A 26,351-nucleotide genomic window follows, 5' to 3' on the forward strand; every position below is an offset into this window, starting at 1 on the left:
CACAGCCCTGGCCAACCCCCCCACTGGGAAGAGGCCAGTGTAGCCCCTGGCCCTGAGCCCACAGCAGGCAGCCTGCCCTTGGCCCACACACAGATCTGGGAGGCACTTCCCCCATGCCTCTCCTAGGGGTGCGCAGAGGCCAGGAGCTGCCCCTCCCCCACCACCACCCGGACAAGCCACCCATGGGTCCATCCCATGCTCCACCCAGGTATTGCCTGCTCCTGTCCCACCCCTACTCCCTCCCTCACCATGGGGGCCTCACTCAGGCCCCACCATGCCCCTTCCCTCCCACACAGAGTTAAATCAGCCAGACGCTGCTGGACTACCTAGCGGCTACTGAATCAGTATAGGCCAATATGGCTGGTTAATAATCGGCCATTGGTATCAGCCAAAAAAATCTTTATCGGTGCCCCCCTAGTCAAAGCAAGTACCATACATCGTCTAATGCTTGAAAACTAAGTTTTAAAAGCTTGCTCTTTGTGACCAGTACTCTCTTATATCACTAAATCAACAGACATCTAGACAACACGTACACTTTCAGACTTGGTTCAAGACAGGAAAATGATAAATGCAGGAAAAACTACAGTTGTCATTGTTTCAGCCCTGACCTGTACAGTACAGCTAGTACAATGCTTTATTGGTACTATGCCTGGCTTTTTGTAGTGCTATCAATCCTCTGAGATGACAGTTAAAATTAGTTCAATAAAAAAATAATAATGGGCCAGATCCTATTACATCTACTAGATCAAGGGCTGTCAACCAGGGGTACGTGTGCCTCTAGGGGTATCTGGAAAGGTCCTAGGAGGTACATGTGGGTGGGCAGGAACAGAGTGTCACCACCCACCACCCTGTGCCGCCACCTCCCAGGAGCAGGGCCGGGTGGTGGGGGGCAAGGGTCCCGAGGGCAGCGGTGCCCCACAGGAGCCACCCAGCCAGCAGACACAGGAGGGCCTCGCATGCGGTGGCTGCCACCACCATCCACCATCCCGCACCACCTCCATGCACTGCTTTTCCACAGACGGTCACACATGCAGCTCCATGGTCCGCTGATGGGCAACAAGCAAATTGGCCAGGTGTGAGGCCAGTCAGCAGCCCGTGGAGCTGCATGTGCAACTGGCCACGGGAAAGTGGTGCACAGGGTGGTGGGTGGCACAGGCTGCGTGTATGTCCCCCACCCCTGCCACCACCAGAAGGGGTACACTTGTTTAAAAAGGTTGAAACCTCTGTATTAGATACTTAAGTATCACGCAGACACCCAAGTCTGAACCCCTGGAAAACTCCTAAAATATCAACTCGTTATAATAATTCTTCATCAAGCCTTAAGATTAAGTCACAAGTGGAGGGGAGAAGCAGAACTCACTCAGCCCTTGGATTACTGTTTTTTCAGAGATTCCAGCAAGGTGGAGTACAAGTGCACTTAGATACCTAACATGTGAAATGAGGTCTGACCCAGCATATCCAAAGTTCATTATATAGCTGTTAAAAGAAAATAAATTACAGGGTAGTAGTTCAAAAATACTAATTCTCCCAGACTGGCCTTAATGATCCATGCATTTTATTTAAAAATCGCCCGTGACTTTTTCCTATTATATTAGATTAATTATATTGACTCTACCAACATATACTGTGCTGTTAAAGATAAGAGAAAATAGAGTCAATTTTTACTAAACAGTTACCATGCCTTGTTAGGTTCCCTTACATGATTTTAATGTTAAAACCCTGTCAATGAATCATTAATCTCTACCTTACCATCAAAGAAAAGCCCACACAAACTTCCTTATACAATTCATGTTTAAAGCACTGTCCTACAGCAAAACCATAAATCTTTTTCAAAACTATTTCTCTTGGCAAATTCCTTTACTGTCTGGCCAAGTTTTGTCTTAAAAATAAAGTACAGTGTAATGACATTCATCAGTTTTTAGAGTACTTCATCTAAGAATAAAATGCAAAGCATCTTTCTAAAAAAAAAAAATCAGAGCCATCAGGAACCTTACCATTTAAAATAGGTGAAATCAAATCTAAAATAATATAGCTAGCAGCTCTTTAGTTAATTAAAGAATGCACACATATAACTGCTACTAACATAATGGGAATTAGCTGCAGGAGGGTGATTTGCCCCTTTAACTACCACAAAGATCAAAGAATCCAACCGGAAGTATTAAAAGAAATTAATTTTTTCCCCTCACTGCTACAAAATTGTTTAAATGCCCCCAAAGACTTATTGTTGCCAAAACACCTCACACATTTATTCCTGGCCCTGCTCTTAACTTGGTCTATTATTAGTCTTCTCTATGCCCCTTCAGCCAAACTCATCTGCTGCTGATGCTAGCTTCTGCCATCCAGACCATCTCCTCCCCTTCTTCCACTCCCCCTTACCCCATCATCCTCCCAACTGAAGATTTAAATATCTCTCTCCCAATTATACTACTCTCCCTTCCTGCTATTACTTTAACCATTTATTTTCTATTAAGTGTTTAGGATAAAATTTACAATGAAAGATGATTTTTAAAGCAGGATAGAAACACAGAGGACAAAACCCCCAGACGTACATACAATAGAAAAAAATGAAAGTTAAAGAAAAAGAACCCCAAGTTTCAGGAAAAGTCATGCTTGTGTGCATAGCAACATACAACAACTATTTATTTTTAGATGAGTCTCAATCACTTATCTGAGCACTTCACAAGCATGTTTTTAAAGAACTTATTTAACTAAGGACTAGTATTGTTGGAAAACATAAATATAATCTCTTATCTCCCGACAAGAGACCTGCAATGCAGGACCTCTAGTCTATAAACTTTAATTTTTCCACGTTGAAAAATTCAAGCTTGTCACAGATTACACAGAATCTGCTCTTTTATAAAGAGAAAATCTGGTAGTTTATTCTTTCTGTAAAAACTTTCCACTGCTTTCTCAATTTCTTGCAAGACTTCAGGGAAAAATCAATTTGTTACCTTCTTTTTTAAGCTCCTCAATTTGCTCCTCTTTCAGATCCAGCTGCTCAGTCAGCCGTGAGGCTGCGTCCAGGGCAGCATTTGCTTCCTCCAAGTTTTCCTGTAAAGGAGGAAGAAAAAACATGCAAGGAAGGTCACTGTGACAATAATTCAGTATGTTCACAAACAAGATAGAACAGATTCAAAGTATTTTAATTACTCACATTTTAAATATCTGAACTGCAGATATCCAAGAAAAACAGTGATCTACACAGCAAGTCTACTTGACTAGTCTATTCTCCCTTTCTCCGCACTTCCATAAGTAAAAGTTTTTAATGAAGACTTATAAACATTCCCAAGCGATAACACTTAACATATACTGTATTTTAAATCTGATAAATTGGGAGTAATACCAAAAAAAAAAAAAAAACAACTTTAGAGAATTTAATTCAGCTTACCTGTAATGATTCAACCTTCTCCTCTAGCCTTTCAGCTTTCCTTTTCCATTCTGTGTTTTGTTTTTGGTATTTGTCTAGCTCTGCTGCATACATAGCTTTCTCTTCTGAAGGGAAAAAAAGATGAGATATGAGATTAGTTTACCCATTCTAATCCTCTGGATTTGGCAGTCTAGAGAAGTGAAGTCATAATGTTATTGCATCCAGATTTCAGCAACCCAGGGTTAAATTATGGAGTTACTGATTTTGAAGAGGCGAGAATTTCACTCCAAATATTGTATAGGTGAAAGATTTTAAAATTAAAACCTTACCTGAAAGTGTATGAGTGACCACCAGCTTTTAAAATTCACCAATCTGTAAGAATCATACTAACTAAAAATATGTTATAGTTTTTTTTCTTAAATGTTATGATGCAACTTACCCTGTTGAAATTGCTCTAGTACCATCTGCAGGTTGGCCAATGACATTGCATACTGTTTCACTTGGTCCTGTGAGATGGTAAGCTGAAGCATAGTTTCATCTCTCTGCTTAGAAACCAAGTTCAACTGCTCTTGCAAGGATTCTACCTGCAGACTGGCTTGATGGCTGCAAAACAAAAAGATCATATTAAATCAAGCAGTTTAGAAAAGTCACCTCGGCAGGTCTTTTTTTTTTTTAAGCCAGGCTTCTCAACAAGGTATCTCCAATTCTAAGTTCAATTTACAAGTCCAATTCTAAAGTCAATAGTTCAATACTGAAACATTCACTATGTACACTATGCAATCTTTCAGGAGAAGTATTCTCTCTTTCCATTTGTAATAAATCTGCTATTTTAACACCTGGAAGAAAGAAAATGTGTTTTTCCCTTTGTTTTTTTTTCCTTTTTGTAGATATGACTCAATCTGTTTGCAAAGAAATGACATTCTGGTCCAATTCAGCTCTCACAGAAATCAGCAGGAGCCTTCCACTGATTTTCTTGATGTTTTTAAATCAGTCTCCAACTGATAACACATTCTTCTTCTTTTATATTCACCAGAAGATTATGCATCTAATTCACTGTGGATCACCCGAGTCACTGTGTTACTTCCATTTATATCGGCATGAAAAGCTGAAACAACTTTAAAAGGGGAAATAGAGAGAGTAATAAAACTGAAAAGTTTTTGATGAAATAAGCATATAATTTTTGTTTTTTAAAGAATATATGTTTCTGTGCCAAGACTATTTACAGCAATGACTGAGATAAGGACAAAGCATTATACAGGAGCCTTGTTTATAAAGATGCCGCAAAGGTTTCTAACTTAAACATGCTTTAAGCTTAACAGTTTGCCAGAGCCTTCCCTCTCTTTTCCTTATGAAACTAAAATACAAGAATCATCAGCCCCAGGAAGTTGCTGAGTTTAGAAACCTAACAGAAAAGAAGAAAAGATCTATTCCTCAGTAATGGCAGCGCTCCATTTTGGTTCCTTATTACCTATGATCCTGATCAGAGTGATCTGGACAGTCTGAATTAGATGTGAGGTCAAATTAAAAACAGATGGACTTCCTTTTAAGTGGATCAGATTAACACATGAGTTTCAAGAAAATGATGGGATCATCTTAAAACTTATAGTCTGGTTATGATAATAGTTTTCCTGTTAAAATACTACTAGAAAAAGAACAAGTTAGGAATAAAAGGGGCCTGCTGAGACACTGAGTCTATTCCCTGCATTTGCAGACTATGGCAGATATTATAAGGATAAGAAGCTGCTCTATCTTGCAGCACCTCTTCCTGCAAGGACTCAAATACATCCTGCTGATATCACAGCTACCCAGGTATTTTATGGAGGGCAAACCTAGTGCAGAAAGCATTACTATTGCCAAAAACCAAATATTTATGTTTTGGACATGAAGTAAAGATACTGAAAAGTCTGGAAGTAAAGATACTAATACAGTAAAAGCTCTGTTATCCTGCATCCCCCGGGAATGGGGGATGCTAGTTAATCAAATATTTTGGTTAATCAAATATGCACTGCCTGGTGCACTCCCCAGCGTCAGTGTGCCAGGGGACAGGGAGGGGGACCCTGCGCAGGCTGCTCTGCCCTGAGCTGTGAGCTAAAAAAGTGGCGAAGAACAACTCAGCTCGCAGCAGCGAAATGGGAAGTCCCCTGGAAGTGGTACTTCTGGTTTCGCTTTTGCTGCTTCGCTCAGATGCCAGTTAGTAGAGTTTTCCTGCTTATAAAGTGCCGGTTAACACAGCTTTTACTGTACTAATATTCTTAGAAAACATCAGACAGAAAACAAGCCAGCAAGTCAACCTGTGAGGATTTAGGTGAGAAGGTACATTTAAAATAGATTGGGTCCCGATGCCTCTTTCACATCCGCTACTTTGTACATTGTTAAATTAATGGATTGGTTTGCATTTGATACATTTTTTTAAAAATTAAGTCACTTTCAAACCCCATTATTTTTATGACTACTCTCCTAAAGATATATCCTGCTTTCTGGTCCAGAACAGAGGTACACTAGGTAGTTTCAGAACAGATTTCTGATTTAGAATAATTTTACTCATCTTGTTTTCTAGAGGACTTTTGACTCTGAAGCCCAGAGAGTACACCACCTCTCCTCCTCCTCCATTCTAGCATACTGTAATAACTAGAACACATGTTATGGCTAGATAGAGGGAAACATTACCTTGCATTTTCCACCTCAGTTGAGGAGGATACTAGTTTTTCCTCCAATACAGTCACTTTCTTTCTCAGCTTGGTCTCCCGGTCCTCTGCAGCTAAAGCTTCCCGCGTGTAAGAATCTTCCATTTCTAAGAGGTGATTACGCAACCTCTCTAATTCCTGGTTTAGACGTTGCTCCTTCTCACGCAAATGCTGCACCTAGTTAGAATACACTTTATGTTGGATGACACGGTTTTGTACAAGGTTATACAAACCAAAAAAAGATTCCCTAACAAATTGTAATACATAGGGATATATTTTTAAAATATCTTCTGTACTTACAGAGACTTTATTTTGCCTTATCAATTAACTCTGGCATAGTATTTTTCCCCCCACTCATGCTCTTTTATGCTTGTTAACTGTTAAATGTCCTACCTCATTTTGTAGGGCACTGTTCTCCATTTGTTTCTGCTTGAGCGCTACCATAACTTGGTCTCTCTCTTGTTGAAAAGTAACAGCATTCTCTTGCATTGACTTCACTTCATTTAACAGCTGATTCAACTCCCCTGTCTTGCCCTTTTGGAGGAGGATATATGATTAACAAATGTTGGAAATCTATATTAAAAAAGTGAAAAGTGTATGCTTTGTACAAAAAGAGTCTGTTACTATTTATCTCTTATTTCTGCACAGACATGCAAAGTACAGAAAAGAAGGCAGTCTCTACCCAAAGTGTTTATAAACTGAAAAAGAGAGACATGAATACACCAGTGAAACAAATGAACAAACCATCTATTCATGAAGCATATCCTCTTGCCTATTTGGAAACTATTTTATTGGCATATAGTTCTAATATGTTCTTAGAAGTCCCAGTGTACTAGGGCCTCCGACTGAGGAGAAGCTCAGGATACACAAGATCCTGGTGTGGCAAGTCCTTTGAAACCACTGGTGAAGCCCCACCTGCAGGAGTGGTGGGTACACAGGTTTGCAGATGCCAGGTGGGGGGAGCTGGTCAACTCTCCCCTTAACTGGTGCTTGCAAACCTGCAACAAGGGGAGGCCTATGCAGGACTGCAATTCGGGCTCTGTCAACTTGCCATTGTGTGCAGAGCTGGGGATCTTGACTCTGGGCTCCATGCATGCTGGCAAATTGAGAGGGTACTGTGGGAAGCACAGCACTGGGGACTAGTCCCCCATACCAGGGTCCCTGCACTGGCAGTCATGCTCATTGGGATGTTCCCTTATTCCAACAATTGTGTGTCCTGCCATGCATGTGTGGGACTTGTTGGGATTAGGGATCAGATCATCATGCCATTAAATGCATGTCTGCCAGCACCCTCAAGGTCCAATCTTCCATGTTGCTAAACAGAAGGCTGACATACCAAGAAACATCTTTTTCCCCTAAAACTCTGAGAGCCTGTCTAAACTACTTCCTTGGTGGATCTTTAGAGATATCAGTTCCTAAAGATGGAGTCCAGATAACCATTCTGGGGGGTTTCCTAGCCTGGGTGATGCTCGCTAGCCTAATAGAATTAACATGTCTACATCTGACAAGGTATAATTAGGACACCAGTGCCTCATGCCTACATTTCAATGGTAACAGAGGCTCCTGAGGAAATCTAGTTAAGGCCTTTGCACAACAGACATTTACACCAATGTAATCTGTATTTTACTCATATAAATGAGGAACAGGTTCATTACATATAGGCTTATACTAGAGACAGTCAGCAGAAAGTCTGAGGAAAGTTACTGCTTGCAAAGACAGAAATAACTATACATCAAATGAAGTCACACCAATGTACAATTGTTGTTTATTTGCAGCTCTAGTCAAATTTAATTCTGGAGTAGGTGTTTGCTGAGACTATTATCAGCTCCCCTGACACCCAGTGGGACTTTAAACTAATAGCACTTACTTAGGCAGCTGTTTTGGCAAAGCTGATTATCTTACGTAAACACCAATGCAAGTTACACTAGTTTTGTACACCAATAAGTTGCACAAATATTTACATACCATTTGTCTTCACCCATGTAACCTGTATGCGTTTATCATAATATTACCAATACACTTAAACATATGGAATGCACTTTGTCGTCAAATATTTTATTGTCCATTTATTGTTTCAACAACAGATTTGCTATTGAAATGACTGAAAGTAAAATGGAATACCACAGTGGAATTTAATACACCTGTTTTCCACAAAAGAACTGTTATAAAGAGATTGAAGCTCCTAATTGTGGCAATTTCATAGAATCTATTGAAAAGGATCCACTGAAAATTTAAACCAGCTTATAGACAAGTACTTGTGTCATGCATGAAAAGAATTGATACAAAAATGCCATATACAGCCAGTCATAAACATATTTCATATGAAACAACTCAAATACATTAAATCTATGAAGTCTTAAATATATGGTATATGATATACACACACTTGGTACAGTATAATAGAGATAGCCTAAAGAATGACAAATTTTATATCCCATTTGAAAATTAAATTATTAAAACTAAGAAATGTCACTCTGCAATGTTTTATTTAGGCATTACTCTCTTACTAAGAGTGGGACTGGTCATTTTTTAAAACATAATATGTTTTTTCAAGAGATCCTAAATAGAAAAAGCTTGCAATAAATTATGCAAAATCTTGGAATTTATTCATTTCTGCAAGGTTTCATTATAGATGAGGCTGGTAGATTTCCCAAAACATTCAACTATAAGACCCTACCTTCAGCTGCTTTTTACCAGACTTCAGCCACTTGAGCTAAAGCTTCCCATGTGCACATGTACCTTGGGCTGATTTTTGATTTGGAAATGGTTCCAAGAACAAGGCTGGGGTTTTGGAGAAATAGCGTAAATGGAATGAGACTAAGAACTAGCAGGGAATGGGAAAAGCAATTATAGGGAAGGAGAGGTGATCTGACAAAGAAGCAGGGTATGCCTAGAAAACTGGAAGTAGCTGGGGAAATAGACTAGGAAAATAAGCCCTAAAGGCAGTGACGAGGCGACGGGAAAATAATGGTGTGTAGAAAAATACAGAAGAGGAACTAAAATCAGTGGGCTAGAGCGAACAAGAACAACTGGACAAGGAAGCAAAAGTTGGATAGAAGGAATGGGATAGGGATTAGGACAAGAAAGGAACAGAATTAGGAAGAGGAACCAAGACTAGGACTGGCTATGTGAGAATGGGACTAGAAAGAGAAACAAGGAATGGGACAGAGAGGTTGAAGCCAACTGCCAAAAGAGAGGTCAAGTTGGACAGAAACAGGCAGAAAAGGCTATGTATTAGTGCTGTGCGAGGCTTTGGACAGAGCTTTGGATCTGGAGAAGCTTCGGATGCTTCCGGGTCCAAAGCAGCACATCTGGGTCAAATCGCTGGCCTTGTTAGGCTTCCCAAAGTGGTTCAGAGCTTCCAAAGAGCTTCGGAGCCGCATTGGCTGGCTCGAGGCTGAAACCCGGTCCAGATCTCTGGGTTACAGATATTTCATTGATTCCCCCTTATACCCTATGGTCAGATCTCCAAGGCGGCTCCAAAGCCACTTCGGCTGGATCTAGGCATCCAGTTCTGGGCACCGCACTTCAAGAGGGATGTGGACAACATGGAGAAGGTCTAGAGGCGGGCCACTCCTATGATCAGGGGGCAGCAGGGCAGGCCTTATGAGGAGAGGCTACAGGACCCGAACCTGTTCAGTCTCCACAAGAGAAGGCTGAGGGGGGATCAAGTGACCTGTTACAAACTAGTCAGGGGGACCAGCAGGCACTGGGGAAGTCCCTGTTCCCCTGAGCACTGCAAGGAGTGACAATGAATAATGATCACAAGCTGGCAGAGGGTAGATTTAGGCTAGGTATCAGGAGGCGCTACTTCACGGTCAGAGTGGCTAGGGTCTGGAACCAGCTTCCAAGACCCTACCTTGGGGGTCTTTAAGAGAAGGTTAGATGAACACCTTGCTGGGGTTGTTTGACCCCAGTAATCTTTCCTGCCATGGCAGGGGGTCGGACTCGATGATCTACTCAGGTCCCTTCCGACCCTAGAAACTATGAAACTATGAGGCAGAAACCCGGTCCAGATCTCTGGATCTTATTGCGGCCATCCGAAGCAGCCGGATCCAAAGCTGGATCAGATTGCTGCTGACTCACACAGGTCTACTATATATGCCCACTAGAGCACACTCCTCTCCAGCACCTGCAGTGGGAGCCAGGATACCTAGATTTTACTATTCCTCTGCTGTTAGCAAGTATCTGAGGAACCAAATGGCAATGTCCTCCCTCAAGTGCCAAACAGATGATGATAACATAGTGGTGCTGTTAATTGTCATGGTAGTTCAAATGGCAAGGGTTATGCAGTGGATCTAAAGGTCTAGCACTAATTATGACCCAATGGGTGTTGATATGATGGTGCATTGGCATACTTCCATCCCCATTTTGCTATTTTACAAACCTAGGTCTCCACCTCGCTCAAATATCCCCCTTCAAAATAAATAATACAATTGCAAGTTGGGCACTCAAAATTAGGGATTCAAGATTACTCATGCAAGATGAATGCAGCCCCTTTTGTGAATACATTATACTACAGTTTTTCATTAACTGATTACAAACTATTTTTTTCCACATGACAGACCAGGCATAGAGACAAATTAAGACAGCTTAAGGAAGAAGACTCATTTTAGGACACCAAACTTATTTAGTGCCAAAGTTGAAGCATGCAAAGTAGATGAGGCAGGAATTGCAAGACATGGGGGGAAAAAAGCTCTCTCACAACTAAGATGCCTGAATGACACACTGGAAAAATATTTTCTATCTGCACTTCTGCCACAGAGTTGGTATCCCAGTGGTTTCTAACCTTGTTAGACTTAAGGCAACGGTCACTAGACTCAAAACAACCCTCAGAAAAATCTCGCCTCTCAGCTTTTGCTCATTTTTTCACTGTGGACAAATACGAGCAATTCTCCTGTGGCAAAGAAGTCAGGAAGACCACATGTTAGAATATTTCTGATACTATGGATTTCTATTTCAACTATCTTGGCTTACCATGTGGGTCATGTATAGGTATTTGCACACTGAACAGTGCAAATATTGCACAGTACCCTTAAAAAGGATCTTGTGGCACCCAGGATGCCATGACTACTTGAGATTCACTGTTCTATGCCTTGTTAGGTCAATTTCTTACAAGAAACTTTCCACAAGAGGTCACTAAGTGTTTCTCAATTCTCTGTTCCAAGTTTGAGACCCTTTGATCTACTGAGCAGTTCTGTGCACTCACAGTTGCAACAGAAGATTCTGTAGTGATGGGTGTCACAAAAAGCAATAATTCTGTCTTCTAAGACTGAACAATGTGCCATAAAGGTGACAGACCACACACACTGAACAAGAAGTTTAAAAAAAAAATTCAGTGAGCGTAGTTCACCTACTGAGGAAGAGACAATGTGAAACAAACTAGAACGTGATTATGTTATCCAAATACAGTCTCATAATACATTAACACAAGGGGGACAAATTCAGTCTGTGCAGGTAACTTAATTCTTACCAGACTTTACAACCTCAATAAATTTTCTATCAACGATTCTTCTCTCCTCCAAGTAATAAGTACATACTGACAAGTTTCTTTCAGGCCAAAACTTCTGGACTATGTGGGAGCTCAAGACCACATCTCTGTAACAGGGAACCCAAACCCTGTTACTTGGACACAATGGAGAGGGAGGAGATGGGAACAAGCCTTTACTGGAAGCCAGGCTGTGGGTACTACCGAGCTAAGACTGGAAAGGGAAGGAAAAAGCAACCAGCTCCTCTGGGGTATGTGCAAAAGCAGTCCACATAAAGGTAGGTGACCAGCAAGCCAGTATGAAGAGAAAAAAAAAAACTGAGAGAGACATTTGGGATGGGGCCAGGGATTGAAGCAAATGGTTCAGGTTGAGGGGATCTGTACCAGGGACCCAGGGGGCTTGTGCCACTTTAAAGGGATGCAGCAGGCTAAGCCAGCCATACGGGGTTGCAGCTGCAGGAGTGCAGGCTGGCCCTTAATTAAGAGGGAAAAACCCCTGTGCAGGACTGGAGAAGGCACATGACAGAAAGGGGGCAGGGCTTCTGGGCATGTAAGCCCAGGGCCTGAGCCAGAGTGGGAAGCTGGATCCTGCAGCTTCCAGGGTGAGAGGCTCCCTCAGAAAAGCTGACTGCAGGAAGCAATGCCCAGGGGTACCCAAGCTTCCCACAAGAGGGAGAGTGGGTCTAGCCCTGGGAATTATAGTTTGTGAGAAGATAATGTCAGACAGCAGGGACGAACTTGGTGAAATCAGCCTGCTTACATTTCAGTGGTGCTAGTGTATGTTTGTGTTTGTTGGACACTCGGAGACTTGGGAATAGCTGTAGGGGCAGAGGAGCCACAAGTGGGTACCTGGCAGGCACCCTCTGCGGGGAAGCTGAGGCCTGGAGAGCCAGGGCCAAAGTCAGTGGACCTAGGTTGAGGGGCCTCAGCTAGAGGAAAAAGGGGTTATGGCTGAACAGGCCGAAACCCGGACAAGGTGTGGGGCTCAAGGGGCCCAGCATTAGTCCACAGCAAAAAGGAAGAGAGACGTCAGGTGTTGCGGTCTGAATTCCAAGCCAAGCAGGCCAGGGGACCTCAGAGTAGCAAAACGGGATTAACAAGAGCACCTAGAGCTCACCAGCTTCTACGTGCAACCTCCACTCTTCATTAGAAACATCAAGGCGTGGCAAGCGAGATATCAGGGGAACAACCTGAGAGGTGAGAGCAAAGGCTGGACAGGAGGAAGGTGGCCACCAAAGGGGTGCTATGACAACCCTAGGGAATGTCCAGTTACAATTTCCAATCAAAAATAAATATCTGTATTTCCCCCTTAAAATTCCTAACTACCAGAATTATTAAATATTATCCACGTACCTGTTCTTTTTCTTTCAATAGCTTTTCAAAAGCAAGAGCTTTTTCTTTCATTGAGTGGGATTCAAATTCTTTTTCCCTCAGCATCATTGAAAACTGCATGTTAGTCTCTTGTAATGCTCTGAATTCTGTTTCTCTCTCTCTACACCTTTCAACTATTTTTTCATTTTCTTCTTTCAACTTACGGATGTCCATTTCTAAAATTAGATTCCTTTCTTTAAGATTAGTTACAGCTTGTTTTAAAAGTTCATTTTCATTTTCTTTGTTACTAAGATTTTCATTTACAGAAAGCAACTGATCACTTTTAGATTTAATCAAGAGATCCTTTTCCTTAAGAGACTTCTGCAAAACATCATGTTTTCCCCTTATCTGCTTCATCTCTGAATCAGTCTCCTCTTGGCCCTTTCTTTCTAACTCTGATTTTGCAGCCATGGAATCAGATAGCCTTTGATTATTTTCCTGAAGAGTTCTGATAGTTGCATCTTTTTCTTGAACTATTTTTTTCAGCTGTTCCAATTCCTGTTGAAGTTGCTTGGAGTGGTCACTGAGTATTTCAGGAGTACCACTTGGAATACCTGAAGCTTGTAAAACACTAGAAGAGGCCATCTGCAATGGTGGCTTTACCATATCAAGTTTTCCCAGAAGAAGGTCCTTGGTGTTATGAAGCTGTCCTATGCTATGCTGAACTTGTACTAACTCTTGACTAAAACTTTTCAGTTTTCTCTCATTCTGTTCGTAACTCTGAATTAAGCCATTATAATCTAGCTGTAATTTAGAGTTGCTATCACTGTCAACTGAAATCTGTGCTTGAAGCTTATGTAGCTCCTCTTGAAGATGAGCTGATTCATGTTGCATGTTCTGAACAGTTGTCATAACCTGTTGCTTCCACTCTTCCATCTTCTTAACTTGCTGTTTTAGTTGATCACGTTCTTGTAAAAGCTCCTCAAACTGATTACTGTTAACACCTCCTGACCCATTATCAGTACCTGCGCTTGATGTCTGTAGGACAGTCAATAAAGTTTGGCATTTCTGACTTAAAGCATCAATTTCAATATCTTTCTCTCGAATGATACGAGACAAATTCTGAACAGTTTCTCTAAACATGTCCTGGCTGCTGTTTTCAAACTTATTAGATAATTTTTTGTTCTCTTCTTGTAACTTTATCAAAGCTGCTTCTTTAGCAGCAACCATATCCATAATTTTATGATACTCTGCTTTTAACTGGCTGTTCTCTCTAGTCTTTTCACTCAAAACTGCTAGCACTTGCTCTCTTTCCATGACATAAGCTTGCAGCTGTTGTTGAAGGCATAGTACATCCTGCCTGTAAGATGCAGAGGAAACTCTTGCATTGAGAGCTTGTATCTCTAAGTCTTTCTCTTGAATGATCTGAGTGAGTTTACCAACTTCATCTTTGGACAACTGGTCAATTTGTCGAGTCAGAGAGACATTCTTTTCATACAAATGTTTAATCTCCATTTCTTTCTCTCTTATTCCTTTTACCAGCCTTTCAATTTCAGCTTTAGATAAATCATGTTTTTCATTTCCATTTTCTCCATTAAGAGTCTGGACTTTGGTTTCCTGAAAGAGATCAGAGGAATCTGTTTGAATGACTTGCCTCTCATTGTGCAACTGAATTTTAATTTGTTCAATTGTTCTCTGTAAACTTTTAATTTCTTCATCTTTCTCCAAGAAAAGTTTTTCATGTGTGACATTCATTTGCTCACAATGAAATTTAGATTCATCTATTTCTTTTCTATGCTCTTGCAAAGACTGTTGAAGTTGCACTGTTTTCTGATGCTGGTCTTCAATTGTTTTTTTGTGAAACTTTATTTCCTCTTCAAGATTATTCTTTATTAGTTTTAACTGTGTTATCTCACTTTCAAGTTCAGTAATAATATCTAAAGTTTTGGGCTCAGCCACAACTGAAGATCTGCTTTGCTGGTCCTTCAGTCTTTCAATCTCTTCTTTTAGATGATTATTTTCTTCTTTCATCACTGCAAGATTTCTGTCCTTTTCCTCTAAATTCTGTCTTACAGTCTCATGCTTTTTGGAAGCCTTAATATATTCTTCAAGTTCTCGCTGCACCTGTATTGCTTGATTTTTAAATTTTTCAACAAACACCTCTTTTTCTTTTATGAGTTCTGTCAACTGCTTTTGTCCTCCCAAACTAGTTGTCAACATCTCTTTAGTTTCTTGATGGTCAGTTTCCATCTGCTCAATGTTTCTTTTGAGTTCTGCTATTTCAAAATCTCTCTCTTGATTGAGTTTAATCAGATGCTCATGTTCTAGCTGTAATGCTGTGGTGTTCAAGCTACGTGTATTTGTTAATTCCTCAATGGTTCGCTCATATTTATGTGCCTGTTCCAACAGCCTCTTTTCAGTCTGATTCAATTCAGCTTTCAACTGTCCTTTTTCCATTGTCAAAGCCTCCAGCATAGTACCTTTTTCCAAGGAAATTTTATTCTTCTCCATAATGGCTTCATGCAACTGCCGCTTTAGTTCTTCACAGTCTGCAGACAGATTTTCATTTTCTGCTTGGAGATCAAACACAGATTTCTCCAAAATTTTATTTAATTGCTTATTTTCTGCAATGTCTTGATTCAGTTTTGCAATTTCTGCTTCTTTTTCTTGACAGCTAATGTTATATTCCTGATTATTTATTTTGGTTAACTCGTTCTGGGATACAGAAAGTTCCTCTTTTTCTTTCAGTTTTTGCTGCAATTCTGCAATTTCTTTTTTATTATTTAAGTTACAATCCTGGGCTTTCTTTAGCTTTTCATGTAGGCCCTTGATGTTATCCTGAAGCTCCTGCTTACTCATATGTAAATCATTAAGCGCAAATGTACACTGAGTCAATTTTTCTTTCTGAACTCCAAGCTCCTTAATCATTTCCATCTTCTCAGCTTCCAGTTCGGACACTCTCCTTTTTTCCATATCTATATCAAGTTTTAGTTGGTTGATGGTACTATCACTTTCTGTGTGCTGTTTTGATAGCTGCTCTTTCAGTGTAATCATATGCTAAAAATGCAGAGAAAAAATTGTTAGGATAGAAATAGAGCCAGTAAAACAACAGTTTTTATTCATTTCAACCCTTCGTCATTTTGGGCAACTTAAGAATTAAGATTTTTTTCCTTAAAGGAAAAAAAAAAAAGGTTGGCAGAAATAGGAGTCAGTTGCAAATGACTAAAACCTATCCCATCAAACCTGTGGAATTAATCTTTATTCCATTCTCCAAATGTTAAATATAACTACTGTTAAATAGAATGTTAAATCATAAGTGTTAAATATAACATTTATATTTGTTAAATATATGTTAAGTATAATATCTTGCATGCATACCAGCCCAGCCTCTAGCTTCTTTACTATTCATTCCATTCAGGAAGAGCACACACCAACTCCAGACACTTTCTCAGCCTGACAAAGTTTTTTAAACCCCAAAGCTCGCTAAAAAAAATTTCCAACTATTTAAGTTAGTCTAATAAAAGATATCAGATTCACCCAAAGAACCTTGTCTGCCTATGTCCTTAGACCAACATGGCTACAATCTACACCCCTGTAAATAAAACATTTAAGGTTTTGGGTTAATTCAAAATTAGGATACACTAACTACTCATTTTTGCCATGAATCCTCACATTCTGTACTGCTAGTTAAAGCCATTGAAGCTTTAAATGAAGGGGGAAAAAAAAGAAACTATGATTAATGTCAGATACATCTACATAATACATAACATTATTTATGAATACAAACATTCCCTGGCAGGTAGAAAAGCTTGCCTCCCTACTATAGATTTTGTCAAAATATTCATCCCAACTAGGAATTAATAATTTTAATACAAGTGCTAAAATATTTCTGACCCACTCCTACACTTATTAAAAGAAACCCTGAAAAAATATGGACCAGTGATTACTTTGAAAAGTGGACAAAACAGTCATTTCTCTCTATTGAGAAGATATGTTCATTTAGAACTCAACACCAGCAAAGCCAAATTTTCTCGGCATCTGCTGTTCAGTAGACAGCTATTTACTTTCTTTTAAAGTAAAACAAACCAATTAAAAACCCCACCAAATAGCTTGCTCTTTGGCTATGCTTGCACCTCCATGCAGGATGTCAGTAATTCTCAAGAAAGTTTTGACATATACTGGAATAATTCAGCAGAAGAATGGGAAAGACATTATACTTCAAACGAAAACTTTCTTTGATCTACTCAGTGCCTTTAGTCATGAAAAAAGCCCACACCTGCAAGGTATGGCTGAGACACAGAAAATAATTTTTCAGTATTTATCTAGGTCAAATGTATTTTTGGAAAATTAAAATCCTTAATGTAGCAGTAACAGAACAGGACTTAATATTTTAGAAACATCTAATTTATTATAGGTATTGGAAACAGAGACACATCTAGTTAAGACTGCCCAATACTTTCCATTATGAACTCTGCTATAATTCAACTGTGCCAAACAAACCATTTCCCTAAAGGTGATAATTTTTTCAGAAGAAGTTTCAGCTAAAATAGTTGATTCATATTTTAAGAACAAGATCAAGGGGGTAGGGGGGGAAAAACACACATGCCGTTTTGTCTGTATTAAAAATATTCTTACAACTGTTTCACTAAAGCTTTGTCTCTAAAGTTTTGAGTAGGGATCTGAAATTCTGTGGCATGGCAGAAGAAAGTGGGCATACAGTCAGAACTGCAAAATACATCTCTGCCTATGGCAAAAACCATATTCCAGTTTGGCCAAGTTCTACTCTTTAAACAATTTCAATTATGTACATGCACAGTAAAAACTTGTTAAAGAGATTTGCAGCTAAATTCTCCAAATATTTGATCATCACTGAGCCAGATCCCCCCTCATAGCTCCTCTGTGCTGAAGACTGAATAAATGCCACCCCACACAGAAACAAGAGCTGAGCATGTTCCATGCTGAAAGCTTCAGAGACTTTCTTTGCAATCACTTCTCCCAGCTGCTGGGGGTTTCTGTGCCACTAAGAAAAGGAAAACTGTCTCTTGTGCTTTGGTACATGTTGCCTCAAACAGCATGAGGAAGGAAGGCATTTGATTCAAACAAACAGCGATAGATGAAGCGGTGGCAGGGACCAATTCAGGATGCCCAGGCAGGAGGGAGGTCAGGATCCAAAGTGGGCCAAGAGGTGAAATGGACAGTGCAGAAACATTTATAAATATTAAAACACATCATCCTTAAGGACCTAAGCATTGTTTTACTGTCTAACAAACAACTTAGAAACCCACAGACAAAGTTGGTCTTCATTCTCCCTCTAAGAGATCATGGATTCATAGATTGTAGAGTCGGAAGGGATGCCAAAGGCTCACTGTGTTTGACCCCCTGCCCCAGGCAGGCAAAGGACTGAGGTCAGATGACCCATCCAGGTGCCTATCTAGTCTCTTCTTGAAGACCTCCAAGCTAGGTGATAGCACCACCTCTCTTGGCACCCTGTTCCAGATTCTGGCCACCCTTACTATGAAAAATATCTTCCTAATGTCTAACCTGAATCTACTCTCCACTAGTTTGTACCCATTATTCCTAGTTACTCCTAGGGATGCCTTAGTAAATACTGCATCTCCAACTCTCTGTTGTCCTCCCTTGATAAACTTATAGGCTGCTACAAGGTCTCTCCTCAGATGTCTCTTGAAGGATCTGGATCTCTTCAGCCTTCACAACCTCCCCTCGTAGGGTCTTGCACGGAGGCCACTAATCATATGAGTTGCCTCCTCTGGACCCTCTCCAGATTCTCCACATCTCTCTTGAAGTGCGGTACTCAGAACTGGACACAGTACTCCAACTGTGGCCTGACCAATGCCTCAGAGATGGGAAGCATCACCTCCCTTGATCTGTTGGTCATGCATCTGCTAATGCACGATAAGGTGCAACTGGCCTTGTTGATGGCTTCGTTACACTGCCAGCTTTCAGCCGCTGAAAGGTCATAACAGTAGACCAGTTACTCCATTAGTTCAAATAGTAGAGAAGCTGCAGATCAGTGGGGATGAACCCTTATGGCAGCTGTGCCACATTTAGACCCGCACCCTGTGTCAGTGCTACTCCAATCTCATGCTCTTGCCTGCTCTGTTTCCTGTTCCCAAGTTTGTGCTCCCTGTGTGGTCTGCTGCTCTGCTTTCTGCTTCCTTCCCTGTGCTTCTTACCTGATTTGCTGCTTTACTTTCTGCCCCATGAGCCACTGTGCTGCCATCCCCTCTCTGATCTGCCGCATGCCACACAGAGGTTTCTCTTGTTATTTGTGGCATACATGCTGCAGGCTGGCCACCTCAGCTGTACATTTGAAGATGTAGCCTGCTAACAACCCATTCAGGGAGCCAACAAGATGAAATTCCTTTTTTCCATGTATAAAGGGTTTTTTGTCTTTATTTTGGGTTTGGGGTTTTTTGGTTTCTTTTTACATAAACATAATGCAGGGTTTGGGGTTTTGTTTTTTTTTACATGTAACTTTCTAAGGGAGCAGTAGGTTGCCAAATCAAAATTTAGGAAACACCTGAATTAAGGTTGCCTAGGTGATGCTGGTCAGCTTAAACGAACAACATTTTCATAGTTGGCCACTGAGTGTTCCTCACTTTCTGGGTATACAATTAGAAACACCCAGGATCTGATCTGCAGAAATATTAAGCATTCACAGATACAACTATTATCAAATGCAAGCTCTGCTCTGATCATACAACTTCGTGTGTTCTCTACAAAAAGTAAAACAGGTTATAGTGCTCTCCAACCAGACACTGGAAATTAGCTGACATTTGCCAATAAGACTTTAAGGTGCAAAATAGAGATAACAATATCACCTCATTTTTATTAAAAATCAAGTCTTCAAATGTTTATAAAAAAACTAAGAAACAGCATCATGGAAAATATTTGAATAAATTATTCTGTTTCTGGATATGCAGTGATAGGAACTGGAGCCACATACTGAATAAAGATAAAAAGAAATATTGAGTAGCTATCACTTAGGGTCCATCCTGTATACCTACTGCAGTCTTGTAAAAAAACAGCATGCAACTAGGTATGCAGTTATGTAATGTATCGTAAGGCATTCACACAAGGGGGATGAATTAAGTTTGTATGAAACTTTACAACCTTTAAGTTTTTGTACTGTTGTGTATTATTTACTATGTGCCTTAAATCATGGGATGCCACATAATTGTGATCATTAGTTGCCACTGTTATACACATGTTTAAGAATTCAGGTTTTTAAACCTTTTTTGGAGATCGGCTACAGGAACCATTAGATACTTAGAAAACCCATGTAAAGCAAATGGAGGCCAGATCACCTCACAACATTAAGCAGTACTAACCATCACAGGAAATTAACGTATCCTGGCCAGGAATAGAAGAGGAAGCTACAATGGCTTGTCTTCATTCAGTCTACCTGGTGACAATTAAGGTAAAAATGGTGCCAATACAAATGTCAAGAGTTTAATTTTTTTGGTTACTGGAAGCAAAAATACTGATTTTGTTTCATTATTCATACAGGAGGAGGAACTAATTTTTTTTTTTTTTTTTATGAAAAACATGCACAAAATAAAGGTGATGTACCCAATCCTGGCTGTGCTGATGTACTTTGTTTTAAAAATTCTCTCATTTGTCTCACCAGCTAGTCTTTAATGTTATTGTCCAAGATGGTCAGGAATGACTTCCTCCTAATTCCCCACCTTTGTGTTTGCTCCATTCATTACTCTTATTTTTATACGTAAATTAATAATTACCTATTCACTGTTTCCAGGTGCCAGACAGAATTCCTGTTTGGGTACATAGTATTCATACCTATATTCTCCCTGCAATTTCAGCAAGAGCTAGATGACATGTCCCTGTAGATTCTAATTCACTTGTGCTACCCAGGCTAGCGTGGCCTCTTTTTCCCAAGTTCCTTTTCTGCCTCACGACAACAAAGGAAAAAGGAGACAGTTCCAATGCCAAAAGGACTCCTGCCATTGTCTAGCCCTGGATCCCCATACAGTTAGGGCTTCCAGGACAGTTTACCAGATGGGAAGAAAGTTTTTAAGGAGCAAAAATGGCTCACAATAACGACTTATGTGGTAATACTGAGTACTTCTGAGCACTTCTGACTTAGAAGTCAGATATTTAGCTCTGAAGGTAGAAGTCACAAACCCCTAACCCCTGTTAGGCCCCTAATTCCCCCTATATTTTAGAGAGATAGGGAGTTAGATGTCTCAGAATCCCCCGCACTGGGAAATACCTAAACCAACTGCTAAGAAACAGGAATGTGCCTGGAACCCAACTTTCTTTCTATCTTTGACACTCATGCAATCTGCAGTTAAACACTGATGCAAGACTGATTTGCAGCTGAGAACCCCTGCCCTACAATGCCTTTTTGTGTACAGGTGATTAGCTCACTCTTTGCTTTTAAGTGTGGTGATAGTGGTTAGCTTTGCTGCAACAGCATAATGGCAAGAGCATTCATAGTCTGAGGCACATGTTCATTTAATGGTGCAATGGGATCTGACCCCTAATCCAAAGAATTGTGGCACCCGCTATCCCACATGTGCATGGCAGGACACAATCCCAGGCTCTCCCTGAACCAGCAAGTTGAAAGCCAGGCACCTGCAGCCTGACTGAACGTGAGCAGTCTCAGGGCATGTTCTCCAGGGTCAAGGAATTAATAGCATCACAAAAACCTGGATGCCCACCATAAAAATGTTACACAAAAATGTGCAACATTTGTGTACATTTTTTGCAACTGGTTTCCATAATGTTTAAACTCAAATGTGTAGCAGAGTAACCAGAGCCAGCTCAACAACTCCAGTGTAATCCTGTAACTAGGACTGACAATCAGAGCTGATTATCAGTCCCAGCCCCAGGACTGCACTGGAGCTGGTTCCAGACTTGCATGATTACTGGGGTTGGGCCCAGCAAATGTAGATCCCAGCCCCAGGACTACACTGGGGCTGGTTGAAGACTCTGGTGTGGCCCTGGACTGAGAATCTGTTTATTGGCACCCCCAACCCCAAACCAAACCCTTTTGTAACCTCACATATGGTCTATTCCAAAACTGAAGAGACAGCCCTAAACATCAATGGGCAGAACACTGCTGATCCCTATGAGTCAGGAAACCAGAAAGTAAATTTAGAGACTGCAGAGTACTGTTCATAGACAAGTTTCTCTGCTGCCCCCTGCTGCCACCATCACATCAAAGGAAACAGCTGAGAACAAGAAACAGAGACTGAACCCCAGGCAGGGCTTGGGGTGAAAGGAGAGTTCAGGTGGAGTAGTGCGAGACATGTACATAAACCCTACATAACTCCCATTATCTCCCTCCACAGCCTCATTGCCCCTTTCCTCCTTACAAATTTTCTTCCATGAATCTGCAGGCAGAGGAATCTAAGCCATTCCCGGGTACTGCACATACATTAATACGCTGCTGCACTGGCCTTACAGCTCAGCCTACATCAGGGCTGTCCAACTTCTGAGTGACCAGGCACTGCAGGCCCCCCCAGCCACATGCTGTGCCAACTGCACACACCACTGAGCAAACTCCCCCTCTCCCCACTGCTGCACTGCACGAGCCATCTTTGCTACAATGCAGGTGCCCCAACCTGCTGTGGGAGCCCCCACAGCGTGGAACATGATTATGCAATGTAGGCATACCCTTAAATCCCCTGGCATCCATGAACAAAGATGAAATATCACAGACTTAATAACTAAAATGTAAAGAAGTTCAGCAATTCTCTGTATATTTGCTACCTGTGTAGCTTCCTGGTTCTGCTTGTCCAGTTCTTCCAATTCTGTTTTTAGAGTTTCACGTTCAGAAATACTTTCATTGAATTCATGCTCCTTCCTCTCCAAGTCTTGCCTTAACTGATTTAATTCCAAAGTCTGATCTTCAGTTGAAGCAGGTGTAACATCTGCGTTTTTTTGTTGGAAGTCCAACAGTTCCTTCTGAAGTTCTTCCTTAAGTTGAACATAAAAATGCATTCTGAATACTGGATTTTAGTTTGCTAAAGTACAGAAACCCTAAAAAGGTTACTTGAATTCTATCCCAATTAAGACAAGGTTCTTTGGGTGAATCTGATATCTTTTATTAGACCAGCTTAAATTGTTGGAAAAAATTTTAAGCTTTAAAAACCCTTCGTCAGGCTGAGGAAGTTTCTGTAGTTGGTGTGTGCTCTTCATTCATTCTAAAGAATATGTCTCATTGATATATGCTTATCTTTTCATCACAAAGATACCAAAACAACTTATACCTGTACACAAGAGTCACATTACCCGTAAGTTAAACAGAAATATATCTACCGCTTCAGGACATATTCTCAGGGGAGTAAAATTTCATAGTTCCATAATAGATGTGACCTAGGTGCGGAGCAAACTACATGACAGAGGAACAAAGGAAGAAAAACACCATGTGAGTTTTAGGTCAGGTCAGACTGCATATTCAGTATCTAGAAGTGACATCCAATGTGCTGAACAGCTCCACTTAAGTTACCTAACTGCATCAGCTGGAAGCTGTGCAACAGTATTTGTACTGGGGCTGTGCAAAGCTTTGGTCGCCGATTTGATTTGGCAGACAAATCTCCAAATCCAAATCAAATCAGGAGACCCTTAAATCTCTCCAAATCGAATCGGAACCCTCCGAATTGATTCAGAGAGATTTGATGATTCGGACATAGACACAGCATTAAATGCTTTTTCTACATTCTCAAGGTACCAGGTGGCTCGTGAACGCTGAGATGGTGGGGCAGATGGAGCGTCTCACAGGAACGTAGGGGGGGTCTCTGGCGTAATCAGTGGCAGACCTGGAAGTGGACCAGAAGTACTTCCAGGTCCACCAGAGTGCACAGGGGACCTCCCCCTGGTGGACTGGTGCCTCCTGGGTCTGGGGGTGGTACTCGGGGTCCACCACAGCCAACTGCCGAGCTGGAGGGATTGCAGTGGGTTGGGTCTGACACCAAGCACGCGGGGGGGCCCCCCACACTCTTGTGGGACACTCCATCTGCCCCACCATCTTAGTGTTCATAAGCCATGGCTGGTACCTGGAGGTACGTACAAAAAACATTTGAAGCTGCGTCTATGACTGAATTGCTGGTTCTCTGAACCAGCATCGAATCTTCAGATTTGGATTTCGCTGAATCGAATTGGGACAGTGATCTGAATCAACTAATCAAACCACTGTCTCCTGAAATGGGCCAAATCCGAATCCGAATCAAATACGGCATACTTCACACACCCCTAATCGGTATGACACGGAAGTGTGCTTCCAGGCACATAGTCCTCCCAGTAAGCTAAACTGAATTCTAGCTATTTTGTAATTATCAAATATTGAGGAAATCCTGTCAAAAGTTAACCAGCATTTCCAAGAAAATCTTTGCTCCATCTTGGTGCTTAGCAAGCTGCAACATGCGTACCCTAATAACCTACTTCCAGAAAATTATTTTTTTTGGACCTGTAGTGCAATATTATAAACTGTCTCTGCTACAGCAGGTTGTCCAGATGGGGTGAAAATAATGGCAAACAGGTTTGGAAAAATACAATGCAATGCTACACTGGAAGATAAACCATGTTTAAACGAACACTGGCAGAAAGCTACATCTATAGGGCCAGCAATACTGGTTTAAATGTCCCTTTTTAAATGTCAACACCCAAAAGGAATATAACATTGAAGGAAATTCTAAAAAGTGGTCAACATTAAAATGCAATATACATCAGTTTCTGGCATGTAGTATTTATAACATAAGCAAAATGTTCATGCCACATTAACTAATAGACTTTTTGCTGTTAACAGGTCAGTGGAAGAGACAAATACAGTGACAAAACAACTCAGAATCACTTACATTAATGCAAGTGTTTAACTGAAACAATTACATTTTAAAATAAGAATTTATGATACTTCCATATATATGTTTGGAAGATAAATATATTTTAAGTGATGTTATATTTGAACACACCTTTCCGTCCAAATGCAGGGATGACAGACACGTTTTTTAAATAGAAGTTTAAGGCTAATTTGAAAACTTTAAAACAGAATAATGAAAATATATGCATGTGAGTGTATGTACAGTGTTTGATAGAGAAAAATGCTTTAGTTCCCATTTCCTCTGATGCAGAAAAGTGTACATACAACTAAAAGCACAAAAGTTCCACCAAACATACCTTCTCTTTCCTTAGCTTATGATTTTCTTCTTTTAGGACTTGTATATTTGTTTTAACTTCTGGAAAATCTTCTCCTGCACCTATCAAACTGTCAGCCTATAAAAACAGGAATTCATAAAAATCAAAATTTTCAAATGAATTATGATCTTATGATCAAAGCATAAAAAAATAGTATCTGCAGGTATTCTGTATTACAGAAGAGCATACAAAAATGAAAAATGAAAACATCAGAAGAATCTGAAAACGGGTGATATTTTAGGTCTTATAAAAAAAACCTAGAAGTCTAAATGTGAATTCTTGGTGGACTCAAATCCATAAATATATATGCTATGTAAAATTGAACAGTAACCTGTTGCTTAAAGTTCCAGAACTTCCTTTTAACAAAGCAGGCTGTGTAATCAGAATAAGTATGTCCTCCCCATCCATTCTATGTCTAGTCTCTAAACTATTAATATGACACTAGCCAGCTGCTCATCTGCAGTGGGGGAAGGAGCACCGTCACCCACCACCCATGCTGCTCCCATTCTGCCTCCAGCCCCAGACGCCCCCCACCCTCCACTCCATGGCACCACTGTCTCCCTGGTCTGGGGGAGGAGGGGAAACCTTGCACGTGGCAGCCACAGCCACCACCCAACAGCCCGCGCTGCCACTGCTGCACATCCAGTTGTGTGCAACCCTCTCCCCAACTGCCCTCCCTCTGTCCCTCCTGGGTGTTCTTGGGGCCCAGCAGTAGGGCACCACCACTGTGCTCTCCCATCCACTTCCTGCTTCCCTCCCCCTCTTCTCCCCCTTCCTGACATCTTTTGCTGGGGCCCGGCAGTGGCAGTGAAGCCGGAGTGGAGGAGCAAGGCCAGTACTACACCGCCAGCCCCCGTGCTGCTGCCCCCAAGGAACAGGGCCAGGGGTGTTGGGGAGGGCAAGGTCAGCCCCAGCCCCCCCCCCCCCCCCACTCTGTCCCCACTGTCACAGCAATGCTCTGCCATCCCAGTCCATCACCACCATTGCCCTTCATGACTAAGGGGCGGGGGGGAAGGCATGTGGGGACAGAGCACCACCACCCAGTGCCGCCACTCTGCCTCTGGCTCCGTCCACCAGAGTGGGGAGGCAAAGCCAGCACTGCTGGCCTCGCTCCCCGTTCCGTCCCCACCATCATGGCAGCACTCTGCCATTGTCCTCTGCCTCCAAGGAGTGGGGGGGGGGCAAGGCCAGCATTGCTGGCCCCTCAGTTACAAGTATCATGGCTTGTCTGTGCAGAGCACTCTGATTGGTTATTTCAGTCATCATTGTGATTAGCTGCCGAGACAACCAGAGTGCAAAAAAAAGCATTACAGACAGACAG

At 41.3% G+C, this 26,351-nt stretch overlaps 1 protein-coding gene across 2 annotated transcripts in view; it reads right to left on the bottom strand.

Moving 5' to 3' along the window:
- The window catches only part of TRIP11 (thyroid hormone receptor interactor 11), a 66,441-nt gene that overhangs the window by 15,667 nt on the left and 24,423 nt on the right, over positions 1-26,351 (bottom strand). The window contains exons 9-16 of one of the 2 annotated variants that reach the window (XM_019552425.1): positions 25,013-25,108; positions 22,610-22,816; positions 12,893-15,907; positions 6,445-6,585; positions 6,035-6,228; positions 3,807-3,970; positions 3,389-3,492; positions 2,952-3,051 (exon numbers count right to left, since the gene is read on the bottom strand). In XM_019552425.1, coding sequence (XP_019407970.1) covers positions 2,952-3,051; positions 3,389-3,492; positions 3,807-3,970; positions 6,035-6,228; positions 6,445-6,585; positions 12,893-15,907; positions 22,610-22,816; positions 25,013-25,108 — 4,021 coding nt within the window. The remainder of the gene's footprint in view (positions 1-2,951; positions 3,052-3,388; positions 3,493-3,806; positions 3,971-6,034; positions 6,229-6,444; positions 6,586-12,892; positions 15,908-22,609; positions 22,817-25,012; positions 25,109-26,351) is intronic. The other variant, XM_019552426.1, reaches the window with a different exon arrangement.

Source organism: Crocodylus porosus, unplaced genomic scaffold (genome assembly GCF_001723895.1).
Source record: "Crocodylus porosus isolate Cpor-Errol unplaced genomic scaffold, CroPor_comp1, whole genome shotgun sequence".
Lineage (NCBI taxonomy): Eukaryota > Metazoa > Chordata > Crocodylia > Crocodylidae > Crocodylus > Crocodylus porosus.